The 17882-nt window shown below is 47.2% G+C and overlaps 1 protein-coding gene across 4 annotated transcripts in view; it reads right to left on the reverse strand.

Moving 5' to 3' along the window:
• Positions 1 to 17882, reverse strand: part of LOC149359216 (cadherin-like and PC-esterase domain-containing protein 1) — a 95358-nt gene that overhangs the window by 44964 nt on the left and 32512 nt on the right. For all 4 annotated transcript variants that reach the window (XM_089571494.1, XM_089571493.1, XM_089571491.1 and 1 more), the window contains 6 exons: positions 11016 to 11082; positions 8811 to 8958; positions 7725 to 7837; positions 6668 to 6815; positions 2937 to 3022; positions 1577 to 1661 (listed from right to left, as the gene is read on the reverse strand). In XM_089571494.1, the coding sequence (XP_089427620.1) occupies positions 1577 to 1661; positions 2937 to 3022; positions 6668 to 6815; positions 7725 to 7837; positions 8811 to 8958; positions 11016 to 11042 (607 nt within the window). In that variant the 5' untranslated portion in view covers positions 11043 to 11082. The remainder of the gene's footprint in view (positions 1 to 1576; positions 1662 to 2936; positions 3023 to 6667; positions 6816 to 7724; positions 7838 to 8810; positions 8959 to 11015; positions 11083 to 17882) is intronic.

The raw sequence follows: 17882 nt of genomic DNA on the forward strand, positions 1-17882 counted from the left end.
CCAGTGAAATCTTCATCCACGTCGCGCAGACTCCGCCTGCTTTCGAGGGATGCCGTCTCTGACAGTGGAGCTAGGAGAACGTAGCAAAAACCTGCTTGTCACGAAACTGTTTCCTAAGGCATGCAATGCTTTTATCTGCAATTGTGGGCAAACCAAAAGGAACATCGTTCCGAAACATAAAGGAGCTGATAATGAAACTCGAGCTGGAACTTTCAGAAATTTGAAAACCTCTTAGAGCCACACTGTATCCATAAAAAATGAAAGGAGATCTCATCCCAGCACCCCGAGTGGAATTCGAACGAACGGCGATGAAAACAGTGCAGCACCAGTTTAAAACCCCTCTGTTGTCGCCGCAAAGACTATCGCTGTTCGTTGTAGTTGGTATTCAGCACTTACTAGCTGCAAATTGTCATCGTTTCATCTTTCGCCCATTCTATCTGCGCTTCCAAATGTTTGTCGCAAGTAGCCCTGTAGTGAACCCGATGATTGAAGAGATAGAAGGAGTCGCCTATACGTCGTCAGCGGCAACTTTACGCAACCGCACTCGAAGGTGAGAAGGCGGCCGAACGCACCTCTCCAAGGCCCAGGAAGAGCGGGTGAGATCTGTGGCACATCAAGCGGCGAAAGTAGCCAGAGAGGCTGAGCGCGCTCCTCAGCAAGAGAACGAGAATCGCCCGAACGCGGCGGCACGTGAAGCACCAGAGGTGGCGAAGAATGCAGAGCAAGCGGCCGATGGCGGCGGGTCTCCAAGCAGCGGAAGTGGCGAGAGTGACACTGCGCACTGCCCAGCTTGAAAAAAGCGAAACGAAAGCGCGGTTACAGCCAGCAGCCAACCGACCTTGCTAATACCCAGAGCTCTTTGGTTAAAGAGATCTGGCTTATACGATACCTAGGTGCGGATACCACCATCTGTGAGCCGCCCTAGACAATTCGCTAGGCCTTTCCTGCAGTGCGTTTTATGCTTAAGCCTAGAGCAGAAACCATGCTCTCGCTCTATTGGTTTGTATTCATCATGAATTCATCACACCTGTGTGCGTGCACTCTTGTTAGCCGGGCACAATACTGCATGGCAACCGCGTGCTGATATGTATACGATTCATGTTCGGTTTTGCTCAGGGGTATTCCCCAAGTAAAAATACCGCCTGATCAGCGGCGTGAACCCTTTCTATTATCTGTACCACGTGAATGAGAAGATAAAATGCATGTTTGCTACCAACAGATTATATGCTGCAGATGATGTGTTTGTTGTTTAATTCTTGTAATGATGAGTACTGCGTTGACGTTAAGCATATATTTTCTGCCGATATTTACGGCATGGTTGCCATAGATGCAGAGATCGGTGCGGCTGGGAATAGGTATTTTCAGTGTCCGTATGCGGACGGAATTGGCGGCGTTGCAGACAGCGGTAGGGACAAACGCCCGCACAGACGCCTCGAGCAATATCCACTTGAATGGATTTTAATTAAGGACGTGTTTCAATCAGTTAGTCAAAGCTAAGAATCGTCTCCCTACGTCCATGTCGTGCAGATTGTATGCCTGTACGCGGCAGGAGCTTAGGCATGCAGATGTAGCTTACCGCTGTGCCTTCGGAGCGTGCTGATCGTGTTGCAGAGCAAGTCCCGCTCCCCTAGCTGTTCGTTCAGCGACTCGAAGTGGCTTTCCTGCGAGGGAAATCCGCAGATCTAATTTGTACGGCAGAGTGTACACTTAATGCCCACTCAGCATCGAACTGTGGAAGCCTTTGAGATGGGCTCCTGGGCGCAGGGAGATCGAAAAAGGCTTCACAGTACGTACAACGGGGGAGCTGAGGATAACTTAAGTGAATCATAACGATTGGTGATGATGAAAGAAGTGTCCTGCGTATGTAGAAGCGTACAATAAAAATGTTGCATCATTTCTTACTGCAGACAGGAGGCATAGTTCAGCCGAATTAATTTCATATACTGTTGCCCTTGTCATTGTCCCTCAAATCAAATGCTTATTTTCTAGGTATAAACACATACATGAAAGGGCCACGAAAAACCTGTTCAAAGGCAACTTGACTAGCCGGGTATCCCAGACATATTGGTAGCAGCAGATATAATACAGAGACCAATCGCACAAACTAGCCAGCAAAACAGAATAAAAATAAACTATGCATTGATGTCTTGAGTTTTGTATTTTGTTTTGCGCTGTATTACTCTGTCAGAGAATTTTATAATTATTTATAATTATAGTGTTCCAGCCTTCAGAGGTCATCTCAACACAGAGGACAGAGCATCATATACACAACAAGCATGTGCACAATATGTGAACCACTCTTCAGCGAGAAACAATAGTGGCAAAATACAAATGCAATGATTTTCGTCGACACTGAGCCGACAAGGGATCGGACAGATTGTTGAAATCTGTGTCTATTGGGCTGTTAGAGTCTGCAGCGTTCGGCACACCTATTGCTAAAAGGGCCTGAATTTTGTCTGGAACTGGATCCATTCCCTGTCATCACATCTGACAGATCTATCTGTTCTGCCAGTAGTTCCATTGTGTAGCGTTATATTCCTCTACGATTTAATCTGCGTGAGGGAAAGGGGCGAACGCAAAGCCTTTCTGCATGTAGTTTTTTTTTCTTAAATTGCAATCCCCGTTATTTTGCTTAATGTTCTTGTTGGCTAAAAAGAAATTAAAGGGTGCCTCAGACACGATGTGCATTCTTCACGAAAGCAAGTTTAAACGTCCAATTCACTCTTCTTTGATAACAGGAGTTTATTACTTGGATTTATTTGGCCTTGAACATTCACACGTACTCACAGCATAATCCGTTTCAGCTTAAGAGCACTCATGTTTTAGAATCCTCTTCCCATTTAAGGAAACAGGTGCACAGTACAGCCATGAGAGAACATTACGACGCAGTTGCGTCATTTTAGCGAGAAAGAAAGAAACAACCTGATGAGTTTTACCTTCCTTCTGCTCTCTGCCGGACAATTCCGTCTTGGCTTTCCACATGCCCCGAGACAGATCCAGAGCGTCGGGCCGTCGCAATTGGCTGGAATTTGCACAAAAAATAGAAAGTCATCCAGTCAAATTATGGAGTATATTTTTTTTTTCTGCTATTCGTGCGAATGTTCGAACCCGACCGCGGCGTCCGCGTTTCGATGGAGGCGGAACGCAAGAGACGCCCGTGTGCTGTGCGATGTCAGTGCACGTTAAAGATCCCCAGGGGGTCGAAATTATTCCCGAGACCTCCACTACGACACCTCTTCCTCTCTTTCTTCTTTCACTCCTACCTTCCGCTCTTCCCTGGCGCGGTTCAGGTGTCCACCGAGGTATGTGAGACAGATACTGCGCCATTTCCTTTCCTCAAAAACCAGTTTACCAATTTATCTCACTGCACTACCATTTCTTGGTGAACCCTTAGATATCTTATTTTAATTGGATTACACAGCCTGCGGATGGATGGAAAACTTTATTATGCCACTCACGTCGTGCCTTGGCAAGCTTTACGAACGGGTTGTAACTTTCAGACTGCAAAATTACATGGAAGACAACGACTGTGTACCACATACCATGTTCGGCTTCAGAGCGAAGCTCTCGACGCAGGACGTTCTCCTCCAAATATAAGAAGATGTCCTGCGAAACGTACCTCGGACGGGAGAAAATGTCATAATGGCCCTGGACATCAAGGGGGCATTCGATAACGTCAGCCACGAAGCGATCCTTACAGGCCTAGACAACCTGGATTGCGGACGCAGAATCCACGGCTTCGTCAAAGCCTTCCTGTCCGATAGAACTGCCACCATCGGCATAGGAGACCTTCGATCGGAAAAAATTCGCACTCCAAACAAAGGAACACCCCAAGGGTCAGTTATCTCACCCCTACTCTTCAACATAGCTATGATAGGCCTAGCTCGAAAACTAGAGAACATCGAAGGCATCAGGCAATACTAACAATACTTACGGACTCTCAAACAGCCTGCCGAAATTACATGAATGGCAGGATAGGTCGTCACGCGCTCCGTATACTCCTCGCAGCGAGTGACAGAATTAAAAACCGGGAAGAACAAAACGACAAGATCCCACACAAAATTGTGTGGGTACCGGGGCACACGGGGGTTGCAGGGAACCGAGAGGCCGACAGGATAGCTCGAGGATACATTACTTTCCGAGCTTCCGACGAGACCGCGGAACTCGCGCCAGCACCCAGGGAATACTCGGCCATACTACAAAACTATAGAGGCAGAAGAATGCGATATCCCCCACCGCACAAATCTCTCAGCAGAGAGGAAGCTGTCACTTGGAGACAATTACAAACAGGCTCTTTCCCAAACCTACATATACTAAACAAAATGCACCCTACGATATACACGAACAAATGTCCCTGGTGCGACGAAAAACCTACACTATACCACATCACATGGGCCTGCCAAAACATAGACGTGGTCCCCAAAATACAAAACCCGAGTGCGGAGCAGTGGGAGACTCTGCTGTCCAGCGACCGCTGCGAAGACCAACAAGGTCTGGTACAGCGAGCTCAACGGGCGGCAGTGGCCAGCGGAGCCCTGGACTGAGGGCAACCGACCACTGGTTAGAGGCGGACGATTTCGACAGAGAAGGCTCCTGGGGGTAGAACCAAGACGTCTCTGAAGAAGCCCCCAAACCGCAGGAATAACCATTACTGTAAATAAAGTTTTCCCTTCCTTCCTTATGCGAGCGAGTTTGGACCTGCGGAAACACGCGTGAGGACCGACATTGTGAATCTGTTGTTTCTGCTGAAGACCATTACTGCAGAATGGTTGCACACCTAAAAGAATTGTATGCCCAAACCGAGTATTAACCGGAGGTGTAATCACCCTTAGTGTTGGGTTGTTCATTGTCTTTTTTCTAGTTCTCTGTTGCTTAGATGTGTCGTGTTATGATGTATTAGCTATGTGCTCCGAATTTCTTTTCTCGTGCTTCATTGCTTATGCGTGTTGATGTGGCACTGTCTTATTAATCTTCTTAACATTTGTAGATAGCTCACGTACATAAAACATCGCATCATTGCAATAAATACCATGTTGAAGAAGAAAATGAAATAGCCTAGTGCGCTAGCGCAGCGGTCTGTGAAGCTGCCGGATCTGTTCTTGCCGCCTCGGGTTCGACTCCCACTTGTGGATATTTATTTGATTTCTTTTTATTCACTACTGCCATTTGGTAGCAAACCCACAACTACCGCAAGCATACAAACATTGCAAGATCTTGCTCGGGGTTGACCCATCGGAATAGTGCTTTCGGCCTAAGAAATCACCGCATTGCTCTACTCCTCCCGAATAAAATTATACAAAGCTGATTTAAATTGCCCGCGGCCAACCATAGAAAAAGCCCGCAAGGCAGAAGCTGTATTGGTACCATCACGAACAGAGATAAAGAGACGAAGTCTTTGTGCACTTTCTGAGTTACGGGAAAACGGCTATAGCGTTGGCCGCGCTGCCTTGATGCCATTTTGGAATTAAAGAGCACGAAACGAGCTCTCAAACTGAAGCAAAATGGCGGCGATTGAACAGCGGTTTCCGATTTGCGGTTGCATGAAAGGTTATTTCGAAGCCTGCGCTTGTTTTTCAGCTGCGCGCCTCTCAATATATACATTTCCTTGTACTTTGGGATTATTTCGAACATGGATATTTTGCGGAGATATATTTTGAAATTTGTTTAGTGCCAAAAACTGTTTTCCTAAGAATTGACTTTTTGCAATTTTTGCCACTTCAAGACCAGCATCTGCCTTAATAGCAGCAAGAAGCATGATCCCGTGAAACCAAGCGGTAGGGGAGCCTACTATTTATTCAAGTACTGTGAATGAGCGCTTGTGACTAATGATGAAACATGTACCTTTTTTTCCGATTGACTACGTCGTGATGTTCCTACTCCGCCCCCTTTTTTCCTTTTGTTATGAAACCAAAAACATCATAATGAACAGAGAATGTTAAGACGAGTGGATTCGCCTTATCACGCCGGAGGAAGACAAGCAGTCTGTGCACGGATGTCTCAAAAAGCTCTAACGCTTGGCTATTTCGTGCGTTCATTCATTACGTTATGTACAAGCATATTTTTCATCGTTTCCTCTATTGCCTTAATCTTCCTCTTACGCCTTGCTTCATCTGTGCAAGTGCTACGTGCAACGTTCCCAAACATACGACTCCTGCATCGCCAACAGGCAAAAGTGAAGCCGCACTCAGTAGAACCGTAACTCAATAGAACCTTAAGAGTTGCAGAATGCGAGCCCTTCGATACATAGCTTGCTTGTGTCAGCGCGGAAAAAAACGGGAACACAAGTTAGGGACGCATAGCCCTTCATATCGTCTAATATTGTCGCCAGACGTGCCGACGACCAGCAAAGCAAAACCATCAGCCAACCAGACTAAACACACGCTTTCATATGCCTACTCACTTTAACTGCGTTAAACTGAGTAGGCAAATAAGTTTTTTAGCGTATGTTTTCAATAAATTGGAAGCCTCAAAGCGGTGCGCTGGACCGAGGAGATAAAGGGCACGATTGGTAAGCTGTCAAGAATCGCTGTGCATATAAACATGCGGCACTCTGGATTCTCGGTAGCGCGCCCAGCAGTCTAGCTGGAGCCTCGTCAAGCTGCGAGTAACCTTTTCTCCCGTCATTTTTTATACTCAACCAAAAAAAAATGAACTTGAAATATCTTACGCAGTTGCGATCTGTCTCCAGGGGAGTATATCTCTGTCCGAACTCGGAGTGCTTCGAACGCCTTCAGGTAGCGTAACACCTGGTCCTGGGAATCGCCCACCAGGACCACTTTGTCGAGCCGAGAGCTGCGCAGGTCTTCTTCTTCAACCTGCGTAGAAATGTGCCCTTTACGTTAGCGTAACCGTTCACTTCATAGCAGGAGAGAGAGAAAACATCTTTATTAATGCGAAAACATTATACGTCCCATTAGCACTAAAGCCGGCGTCCACCGTCCGCCGTGTATGGCACGAAATTCGGGGGATATCCGAACGTCTCTTAACATGCATGGTGGCCAACGCATGGACATGTCGACCAAGGTTTCAGATCTTCTACTTCGGGGTTATTTATGTTTACAACTGACCCAACCTTGTGAATGTTCATCAGCGCCATGCACGTCCATAAACGGCGGACTACGTCCTGAGTTATCGTTGGTGTGACGTGGAACGTCCTCAAACGACAAGGGTGGAAGCTGTGAGAAAATCCTCTTATGCTTCTTACGGCATCAAGGCTGCCAGATCCGAGGCCCTCGTTAAGCAATTAAGCAGACAAGGGAAGGGGAATGAGGGACTCGTTAAATATATATATATATATATATATATATATATATATATATATATATATATATATATATATATATATATATATATATATATATATATAAGCAAACAAGGGAAGGGGATGAGGGGCTCGTTATAAATATGACAGAAGCCAACAGCCACGGAAACCAAGGGGCACAGGGGATTTTTTTTAATTAATTTATTTACTTTTTGGGGTTGATCAATTTAGAATATTTCTGAATATGTTATCGCTTAAAGCTAATTGATCAACCCCACAAAATAAATAAATAAATTAAAAAAAAATCCCCTGTGCCCCTTGGTTTCTGTGGCTGTTGGCTTCTGTCATATATATATATATATATATATATATATATATATATATATATATATATATATATATATAGGGCTTCGGCAGGATTCTTATTGCTAATTAGCAGCGCACGACGTGCAGAACCACTTACAGTCTCCAGCGCTTGGAGAAGTACACTGCTTGTCTTCAGGTGATCTTCTTCAGACGTCAGTTCGCCGACAGCGATGCCTGCCAGGCCATCGAAGGCACAGCGACTCTTGGCGTCTATTGCGAATAAAAGAAGAGAATTATTCTCAGTCTTGTTCCTTGATCGGGCTTATAATTTGTTGCGGGCAGCACACACCAGGTAGGTTTGGCAGATTGCGATGTGTATTTCTTCAGGTTTTTTCATCGCAATTGCGCCAAGCTCTCTGGTAGAGAGAGGGCAGGAATATGGGGTTTTTGACGACCCAAAACAGAATGAACACGGGTCGATGCAGTTGTGACGCTCTCTGAATTCTATTGTGTGCTATTTATGTATCTAGAATATATCTACTATGCTTCTTTGCGCGTGCTTTGCTATTAGCGCAACATTTCTGGGCAACAAGAATTATAACGTCGGTTTCGTGTTGTGTGTTACTAGGTGTCTTTGCTGAAGATCACCATTTCGGATCGTCTGCTGGGGCTTGTAAGCAGGCTTCGAGTAGCGCGGCAACAGTTTACTTAACAGTTGTTTTAACGGCAATCAATTCTTTGCTAATTTGATTCTGATTATGCTTAGGGGATATAGGAAGTATTCCAGAAGACGGTCTTTAGTGTTATGCCTCCGGGAACAGCAAAATGAGAGAGCATAGAAGTTCACTGCGGGCAGAAAGTGTGGACGGAGTTCATGGTTCATTTAAAGAACTCGCTCTTTAGTCCAGGTACCGTACATTAGATCAATAAAACACGCGATTCCAGAAGACCGAGTCCGGCGTCACGATATTCGCTGGTATGTTGGGAGAGGTCACGTGTCCTCGTGACGTCACCACAACCTACCCACCTGGTTGTGAGCAATCTAGTTTCTAGACAGAAAACTACGGTACCATTGTGCTTTATCAGCGCGCTATGTAATGAGAATTCCGGGTGATCCACGCTGAGTATGCGTTCAGAGTAGTTGGAAGGAAACAACCGAGAACAGACCGCGACGGGGGCACAATCCTGTTTCACCTGTCCTCGACAAATCAACGCGCAGAGTGTGGATGTCGTAGGTGCGTACCGTTGGTCGAGCGCGTTCCTCTGCGGGCCCCCAGGGAGCCGAGGTGGTAGCTCAGCAGCACGGATCCCAGGACGCACAGTGAGAGGAGCAGCGTCAACTCCTGCACGGGCCGCAACCGCGGGGAGCACGCCACTCGGCCACCCAGTACCTGCAAGGGACCGTGCCCGGCTGGCAGCCTCGCGAAGCTCCCCACGATGGCACTCTGTCGCACAGCCTTAGTCAGCACTTGAAAACCATGCGTGCCTGAGCAGGAGAGATTATTATTGCGAAAGCAATACTACTTCCAAGAAAGGCTTTTCGCGTAGCGGTGGCCACTTGGCACGTTTGACCTTTAGAATGACACCTGACGTCATACCATGCCTAGAGACGTCATAGCGTGACGTCATACCAGGAGCGAGAGACGGGCTACCAACTCGGCTCGTCGGGCAACGGCGGCTGCTTGGCACGGCGCACGGCGCACCGCGCTCCTCCCGCTAGAGGCGCTAGTGACGTTATAGCGTGACGTCATACAGGAGGGAGAGACGGGCTGCCAACTCGGCTCGTCGGGTAACGGCGGCAGCTTGGCACGGCGCCGCGCTCTTCCCACTAGAGGCGCTGCATATGCAGTATAAAACACCTGCTTTCTCAACCTGCCAGGCTTAACCAAAGCTAAGCCCCCGCCAATTTTTTCCGCCGTCTTCGAGAGATCGGATGAAGATGCTGACATGAGCATGGCCTGCGCCTTTTAGGGAATGTCTTGTTGCATATCTTAATGTGATTGCATTAGAGTGACACCAAACACCGCCGATGTCCGGTGTCACGAAAGTCGCTGATCTGTCGGAGAGGTCACGTGACCTCGTGACGTCATCACAACCAGTCCATCTTGTTGTCAGCAACCTAGTTTCTAAAAAGCAACCTATATAGAGAATCGAAGTCAGAAATTAGGAAACAAATGTATCAGAAAAATGTCTTCCAATTCCTCCATGAGGAAGATTTTCTTCTCGCCCAGCCGGTGCTGTCCTCACGCGCGATGATGAAGATGGTCGGCCGCGTCAAAAACAAAGGAGGGAACAGGTTTTCCACAACTGCTACCTATCGAAGAAAAGATAGCTGAACGCTGCGGGACACCGGATATTAGCGAGTCGATTTCGAAATGTAGTTCTCAGTTTTGACCGAGTGGTAACGGTCGGTTACAGACTGCTCGACCCTTGCAGTTGTTTTATCGTCTAGCTGTGAATTATGGGTTGAGTAGTAAGCTTTGTAAGCAACAAGCTCAGAAGCTTTCGAAAAAAGTCGATAAAAATGGCGTCTGCGAAAAGCGACATGTGCAGGCACAGTTACAAATTGAAAAAGTTGCTGCTGGCATGATCAGTTTCGTCGGAATGCGTGCTGATTCTCGAGAAGTGTGTTATTTAGGCTCGAATTGTTCATGATATGGGAAAACAAGATATGCTCTCGTAGACTGCAGCTGGTACAAGTACGCCAGATATGCTTGCAGTTGTTTGTATCGGTGTTACTTCATGATTTAAGTATAGGGTGGCGTTCGCTTTTCTCCAGTTGTCCGGAAGGAATCCGGTACCCATAAATTGTTAAATTATCAGCATGAGCAAAGTAAATGATTCGTGGCATGTTATTTTCAGAATTCCGGCACTGTTTCCATCGGATCTTGGGCCGCGGGCAACGCCGTTTGTTGTGATAATAATAGCCGCGAATTTAATAGGGATGATCCATGACTGGATGGTAAGATCAGAGCGGAACCACAATAAATTCGCCACAGCTTGCGCCGAGCACCTTTCCATTATTGTTTTTTTTTTTTCTTTCCTAAACTTCGAGTTTCTAGGACGCAAACATTTCACGATTGGTTTTCAAGCCCAGCAACAAAGCACGCAACCACCGTTCGCCTGCCGCACAAGGCAGCGTGAGGAGGAAAACGGAATACCGCCCGTCCGTTGCACAGCAACCGCTTTCTTCCTTTTCCGAGAGAACGGCAAGTGCAGCCGTACCTCTTCACTACTAAAGAGGATAACCGTTAAAAGATGTAGGCGTTGTTATTTTGCTGACAAACTCTGTAGCAGCTGAACCTTCCTAACGTACAATTTGCAAAAGTGACCACAATACTGCAATATGTTAGCGGTGTTATGAAAACACACAGAAATGAAAGACAGACACCACACAGAGCTTGGAGCATCAATACACTGTAGCAGTTCGTAAGAAGTATCTGCTTACCAGTTTAATTCTCGCTTTCGGCTTCATTCAAACCAGCAGTTGCCACAAGGCCTTGAAGTAGATCGGCCTGGAATGAACGGAAACGAAATTTTAGCATTGAAGTTGGAGGCTCGAGTCAGTTGGAGGTGACTTCATGACTTTCATCCGTACAGACTATATCAACAAACTCACTACCAGAATCGCTTGATCAACTAATGATGAAGTTCAGAGCAGGTGTTGGAACAAGTGTTCCTTTAATTGCGTACAGGCAAATTTTGTTACCTGTGTGCTACTGGGCCTCGGGCACTGCTGAAGCTACCCTCGTAGTTTTTCGTCCGAGGCCCATTTCCTGTATTACACTGAAAAATAAACATTTACTTCCATTAAAAAAAAAGTGTCAGGGAATACCAGACTGCCGCGGGGGTATTTTTACAGCTCACGCCATCGAATGAATCGAATCGCTAAAAGTGGTGTCTTTCCTTTCTGGCATTGCAGTAGCGGGGGGAAGCTGGTGATTTGTTGCTTTCTAGGACCGCTCTTTAAAGACACTCTCCAGTAACGTGAGCGCATATTTTGAAGAAAGTTACTATTTTGTCTTTCTTTTCAAGGCGATGAGGGTTTTGTCCCTCTTTTAAGTGAATGCTTTTAGTGCGCTGACGCCTGTCCGTCGTGAAGGAAGCTCTGACGCCCGCACAACATAACAGGCCCTTCCACAGTATGGCGTTCTGCAAATGTGATATAAAAACAAGGATCCTGGCGGCTACAAAGTAAAAAAACAAACAAACTATTGAAGTGATAAAGCACTTCTGTACTACTTGTGTTATCGACTGCCACAGTACGCCAAAGCGCCTGGAACCGCGTTAGCAGCCAAAAATGTAATCGCGAAAAGAGTCAGTGCGCTTTTGTGACAGAGACGTAAACCACTGTCGCGTTCAAACTTTTCATTATACCGAGGGTGGTCACAGAGGCTCTCGACTTATTACCAAGGTCATGAAACACTTTTAGCGAATGCTAATTGAAAGTTACATGCGTTTCAAGGAGACCTCCTTTAAAGAGGTGGGAAGCCGTCAACCGTCCCAAAGCGTTCCGCTTCGCGTATTCATCGCGAGGCATGCTAGTAACCACACGGCATTGGTTCGGAAAGGGCTGTTCCGCTTTGTCGAGAGCGCCTGCAGATCATGGCGGTCAACAGCGCGCCTTTATAGCCCTCAGAAAGTAAGCCATTGTTCACACCTCGCGCCGATACCACGTATCTGTACGTCTGTACGAGTATGTCACCGGGCGGAATCTCTTGGCAGAATTCCGGAAATAAAAAAAGTAGATTTTTCAAGGTCACTTCTGCTATCAAAACAAATTGGACCTGCACACAACGAGTCTCGTCAAGCGAAGAGTCTCGAGTCTCGTCAAGCGAACTCTGTAGGTTATACTGTGCCTTATTGTCCCGCCAGTATGGCGTCCCGTAAGCTGTTGTTGACCATCCTTCTGGGGAAGACACTCATCGAACAGATCACATGCGTTGAAGAGAAATTGAACAAGATAGTTGTTGCGCTCTGTAAGCTGGTTGGGAGGCGGTGCACAGAGTGAGGTAAAATTGGCAAATTGGTTTTTGAGTAAAGGAAATGGCGCAGTATTTGTCTCACATATCTCGGCGGACACCTGAACCGCTCCGTAAGGGAAGGGAGGAAGGTGGGAGTGAAAGAAGAAAGAGAGAAAGATGTGCCGTAGTGGAGGTCTCCGGAATAATTTCGACCACCTGGGGATCTTTAACGTGCGCTGACATCGCCCCCATCGAAACGCGGCCGCCGCGGTCGGGTTCGAACCCGGGTACTTCGGCTCGGTAGACGAGCGCCTTACCACTGAGCCACCGCGGCGGGTAAAATGAGGCGGTCATGTTGCTGTAATTGTAGTTCACTGAAGCGTGGCGTTGTTTTGTATCAGAGTCACTAAATCGATAGCCGTAAGCAACGTCGTACCCTCCAGGCTGCGGACACCTAATTATAGCGTGTGCCCAAAAAGTCGCACCGCTCGCGGGCATAGGTTTGTATTCGGGAGCGCAACAGCATGTGGTCGCTCTACTTATTGATTTAATTTTTCATTCGTTTTATTCACTTGCTTTCTTGGGGCTTTGTACGTCCATTTATGCGGTCGCTTTTGAAGGGCAGTAATTCTTTCGTTATGGCTTGAGCGGCTGCTTACAGGATGATCATAGGATGCGCGAACGGAAACGCTTACATGACACGTTATCTTGTAACTGACTCTAAATGTTGAGAGAAACTTTCTCAGTGTTGCGTACCGGGTGGCAGCGTGCTAGCAACGCAATAGGCCAGAGAACAGAAATAAAGCCTCACTGAATCGCTTGTAAAACCAGCCTACAGCATCTGCCGAGCGCAGGTCAACTTCCAGGGGCAGCTGAGAGCGAAGTGAAGTCTGCTGGCAGTATCCACATTGACTGCTGAAGCGGCTTTCTGGCTTTGTCAGCCCAAACTCTTATCTATACTTACAACATAAGCAGACTGCCACGGTGGCTCAGTGGTTATGGTGCTCGGCTGCTGACCCGAAAAACGCGGGTTCGATCCCGGCCGTGGCGGTTGAATTTCTTTGGAGGAGAAATTCTAGAGGCCCGTGTACTGTGCGATGTCAGTGCACGTTAAAGAACCCCTGGCGGTGGAAATTTCCGGAGCCCTCCACTACGGCGTCTCTCATAGCCTGAGTCGCTTTGGGACGTTAAACCTTATAAACTAAACTAAACTAATTACCACATAAGGGCCTACGGCAATCTGTCTAAAGATATCTTCCTAATGACAGGCTCTGTCTTTCTACAGCTTCGATCGATGCGTCTAGAGCTGCGCATTGTAAATGAACTTGTCTTCCGTTTTTGATTCTTGGCAAATGCATTGCTCTGCACGATCCCGCTTGTTTCAATGAAATTTTCCCAAAAATGTTACTTTTCATAAGCACAGGTCCTGTGACCATTCGCAGATGTCCTAATGAAAATCACCGTTTTGCGTAAAAGAGTACTTCGACGCATAACCTGTATTCCGCCACAATGAACAGGCGAATTCGAGGTATCAAATATGAACCATGTTTTGCTTTAGGGTCTTCACTATCATTTTATACTATTAAGCATACAAGTGAAGAGAAAAGAGGTGCTGTTATGACACACATGACTGAAGCCAACAGCCACCGAAACCAAGTAGCATAGGGGATGTCTTCTTTTTTTTAAGTGGTAGTTTTTCATCAGTTTGAAACTAATAAAAGAGAAGAAGAAGCAACCACATGCCGCCGGTGGGATCCGAAACCACATTTGGGCTCAGGAGACATGTGGCTGTTTTTTCTTCTGCTTTTATTAATCTTCTGTAATCTTAATAGTTTAACGAGGGCCTTGATTCCGGCAGTCTTGATGCCGTAGGTAGCATAAGAGGGTTCTCGCACAGCTTCCGCCCTCCCCATTCGACCACGTTCACACGGGGCACTAGCGGTAATACAGGGCGTACTACGTCAGCCGCTACGGACGAGGGTGGCGCTGGTGAACACTCTCAAGGTTGGGTTACACTACACATAAATACCCTCGAAAGCAGCAGATTGGACAGCCATCGCCGTAGCTCGGTTTCGGTGGCTTTCGTTATGTATTATTTTATAGTGGCACCAAAGCTTATCGGCACTAACACAGTTCCGCCACTTTCCTTATACGTGCTGCGTATTTTGTCCTTGCGAAGTTCCACATAACTGCTTTTATTTTTCATGGGATGCATCCCGCTAATTAATCTCACTGAGCCAAGGCTGAATAAGAAGGAGTAAGGATGTGTTGTGACTATATTTAGAAAAACGTTTCACGATGTTCCGCAAGGTCCATATGAAACTGGGCTGTGAAGCGCTGTTTATTACCCACTGTGCCCAAAATGTACATGATATGAGAGAGTTTTCTTTGGAACACAATCGTGTTTAGGTGTTTCCGAGAGCGGCTTATGGCGAGCATCAGTAATTCTGGTGTTAAAAGCAACTTCCGCCCATGCGGTGCTACCCATGGCAACAGCGACTAAGTCATATGATCATCCTGTGACATACATCACTCTAAGTGCGGTAAAGTGCTGCCTTTCGTCTTCTTTTTTTTCTCGGCTTCTAAAGTACCAGCTTTGATCAAAGGGCTGATTGTACGCGTTTATCCGTCCAAGCCACTCTTTGCTGTTTTGCGCGGCGAGAGTGGCGGTTCGGCGAATCCGGTATGAAAAATAAGCAGCCGTAGACCGTAGCTACATGTCGAGGGACAAGCGGTGAAAACGCCCTGCTTATGGCACCGCCCCCTTTGCAAGCAAAACGAAAAAATAAACGTTGGGGAAAATCAACGCATACGCCGCTGCCTTCAGTTCAAGCCCGCGCTAAGTTCCCAAACGCCACCCGGTCAACGACTTCGTAGAGCCCTCGTGTTTATAAACATTAACGCCTGAAGACCTCTTGGAGCGTGCTGGAAACGGCATAAGTGAAGTACAGCTTGAATATGCCTCTCAGCACGGAACGAAAAAATAAAGTACGACATTCGCGTTGCTGTGCGAACAAGTGGTTGACAAAAAAATGGCGGCCTAACGTGAACTGCGTTATCGTCGAAGCTGAGCGCCGCCGATGGAGCCACGCACACTGAACATTAACTGAGCGCTCTCTGACGATCACACTGCTACGCTTTCTTGTTAATCATTGACGACGCGTAATTAAGTACAAACCGTCCACCGCTTACGAGATGTACTCTGCGGTTGAAGGACGAACGTCGTATATCGGCGACTGCAGCTAAATGTTTCAGAAACTCCGGGGTCAGTCCGACCAGCCTATGGGGGTTTCCGTTTCAGTTTACTTCCCACAACAAGTACAGTGCATGTACGAGGTGTGGCGAGGGCGAGGGGATAAAAGCTGCGACAAGGGCAGCTTGACTGGCCCCGTCTCCCCGGACAATATGGCAGCAAGCACGACTTTTCGGAAGTATACAGTAAATATATAAGATGGGAAGGATAACAAGGAACAATAATTTCATATTGGAAAAAAATACACAGAACAAGATAAATGCAAAAACAGTGAATCAGTGCATTAGTTAAAAATACAATCAAATCATACAGTACGGGTTAGTTAATAATGACGAATAATTTTTTTCTTGGTTAGGTTGCCAGGACAGGTGGCGATAAGCCAACGAGGCAAAAAAAAAATCGGACCGCGTTAGCGGCCTGGGAGCCCTGTGCAGGAGCGATGCAACGCTAGCTTACTAAAGCGTCTGGCTGTTTTTCCGTGACGCTGATTGGCATGTATAAATCCTTGGACAAAAATATGCAGCACGCCGAGTTTGCTTCTGGATCAAGTAGTGTCGCTCTTTGGGCACCTCTTGTTTGACGGTAGGGGAACTGTCGTCCTCTCTCCTCCGCAGCTTAGGACTCGGAGAGAGGACCACTACGTGGTTTAGAAGCAAACATAGTGGACTGTATATTTTCCACAATTACACTCCTCCGTTTCAATTCGTGCCTGTCGTCGAATTCTGGCGTGATAGATCTTTTTACGTCTTGAAAACTACAAGAGACGAACGTTCAGGCCTTCTCAGCTTCTCATTCGGTAACCTCCCATCGCTTGCGGAGCTTTACTTGGCGATATTTGGTTGAAACCTTGAGGTCGAGCTTCGCCATTCGCACTATCGCAATCATGCGTTTGTTAGCTGCTGCCCAGACCAAACAGCGGTGCGTCCGAGATTTCAGCTAGTCGCACTGCTATGCGCACGGATTTCAATGACGATAGAAAATGAAAAATAAGTTGGAGGCATTTTTGCAGAGTTTCCCGTTGGTGGCCGTTCAGTACAATGCGAAGGTAGCTGTCACTTATTTCTGGTCGTAAACGCCCCAACCTAAGGGCCTTTTCTTCCAATACGCGACAGGCTTTCAATGGAAAGCTGGAAAAATTGGCGCGACGAAGTGAAATACAGAAAGAAGCTCGAAAATCCCACTCTCATCGGCACTGCGTACCCTCTTCTGCGGGGGTCCTATAATCCGCGGCTCGCGCGTATGGAGAGCTGCAGCTTGCGGTTGAGCTTGTAGCGCTTGGAGCGCACGCCCCCTCGAGGCGAACCCATGCGGGCCACCGATCCTTCAAGGCTTAGCCGCTGGGCCTTCACTACGGCGTCTCTCATAGCCTTAGTCGCTTTGGGACGTTAAACCCCATAAACCAAACCAAACCAAACCTTCTCATCGTCATCTCCACCATTCCGCATCTTCAACGCGTCTCGAAAGGAGAAGGGGCTTTCCTATGCGACCACTTCTCGGAGATGGCACCAACGCCTCGCTTTGTTTTCTTCTCCTCTCCTCGTTTTTATGATCCTGAAGGTGTTTATACAGACTTTCAGCGGAGGTTTTCATCTTAAGCCGTCCGCGCCTCGTTCAAAGCAACGCCGCGTGTGGGCAGCTTTCTTTTCGAGTAGCACGGTGGGGATCGGCAGTGCGTGGCGTACTTTTTCGTCTCCAGCAGCGCACTCAACTCTTCTCAGACTTCTTGCTCTGCTTTTGGTGTGTCCAGCTTCGGTATTTCAAGACCATGAGTTCTGCTTTCAGCCTACATGTCCATCTCTCGGCGGATGCTTGCCTCCATTCCCTATGCTTTCAAAGATGGAACCTGTTGTCATCGCGACGCAATATGTGCCGGCACTTGATAGCGGGTTGTGTCGGCAGTCAAACGTTCGTTCCGCCCTTGCGCTTACGAGTAAAAAGGAACACAGTCGGCTGAAAGCATAGCGATAAAAATAACACACTGCTTGTTCATGTGGTACGTTTCCGTATTTGAACCACAAAATGGCATAAGCAAGCCCGCTCGAGCACGAGGTAGAACACTAACCTCCTTCATATCTCAGTACTGCGGAATGATAGAAAT

This window comes from Amblyomma mixtum, chromosome 2, assembly GCF_055824585.1.
Source record: "Amblyomma mixtum isolate Tamu chromosome 2, ASM5582458v1, whole genome shotgun sequence".
Lineage (NCBI taxonomy): Eukaryota > Metazoa > Arthropoda > Arachnida > Ixodida > Ixodidae > Amblyomma > Amblyomma mixtum.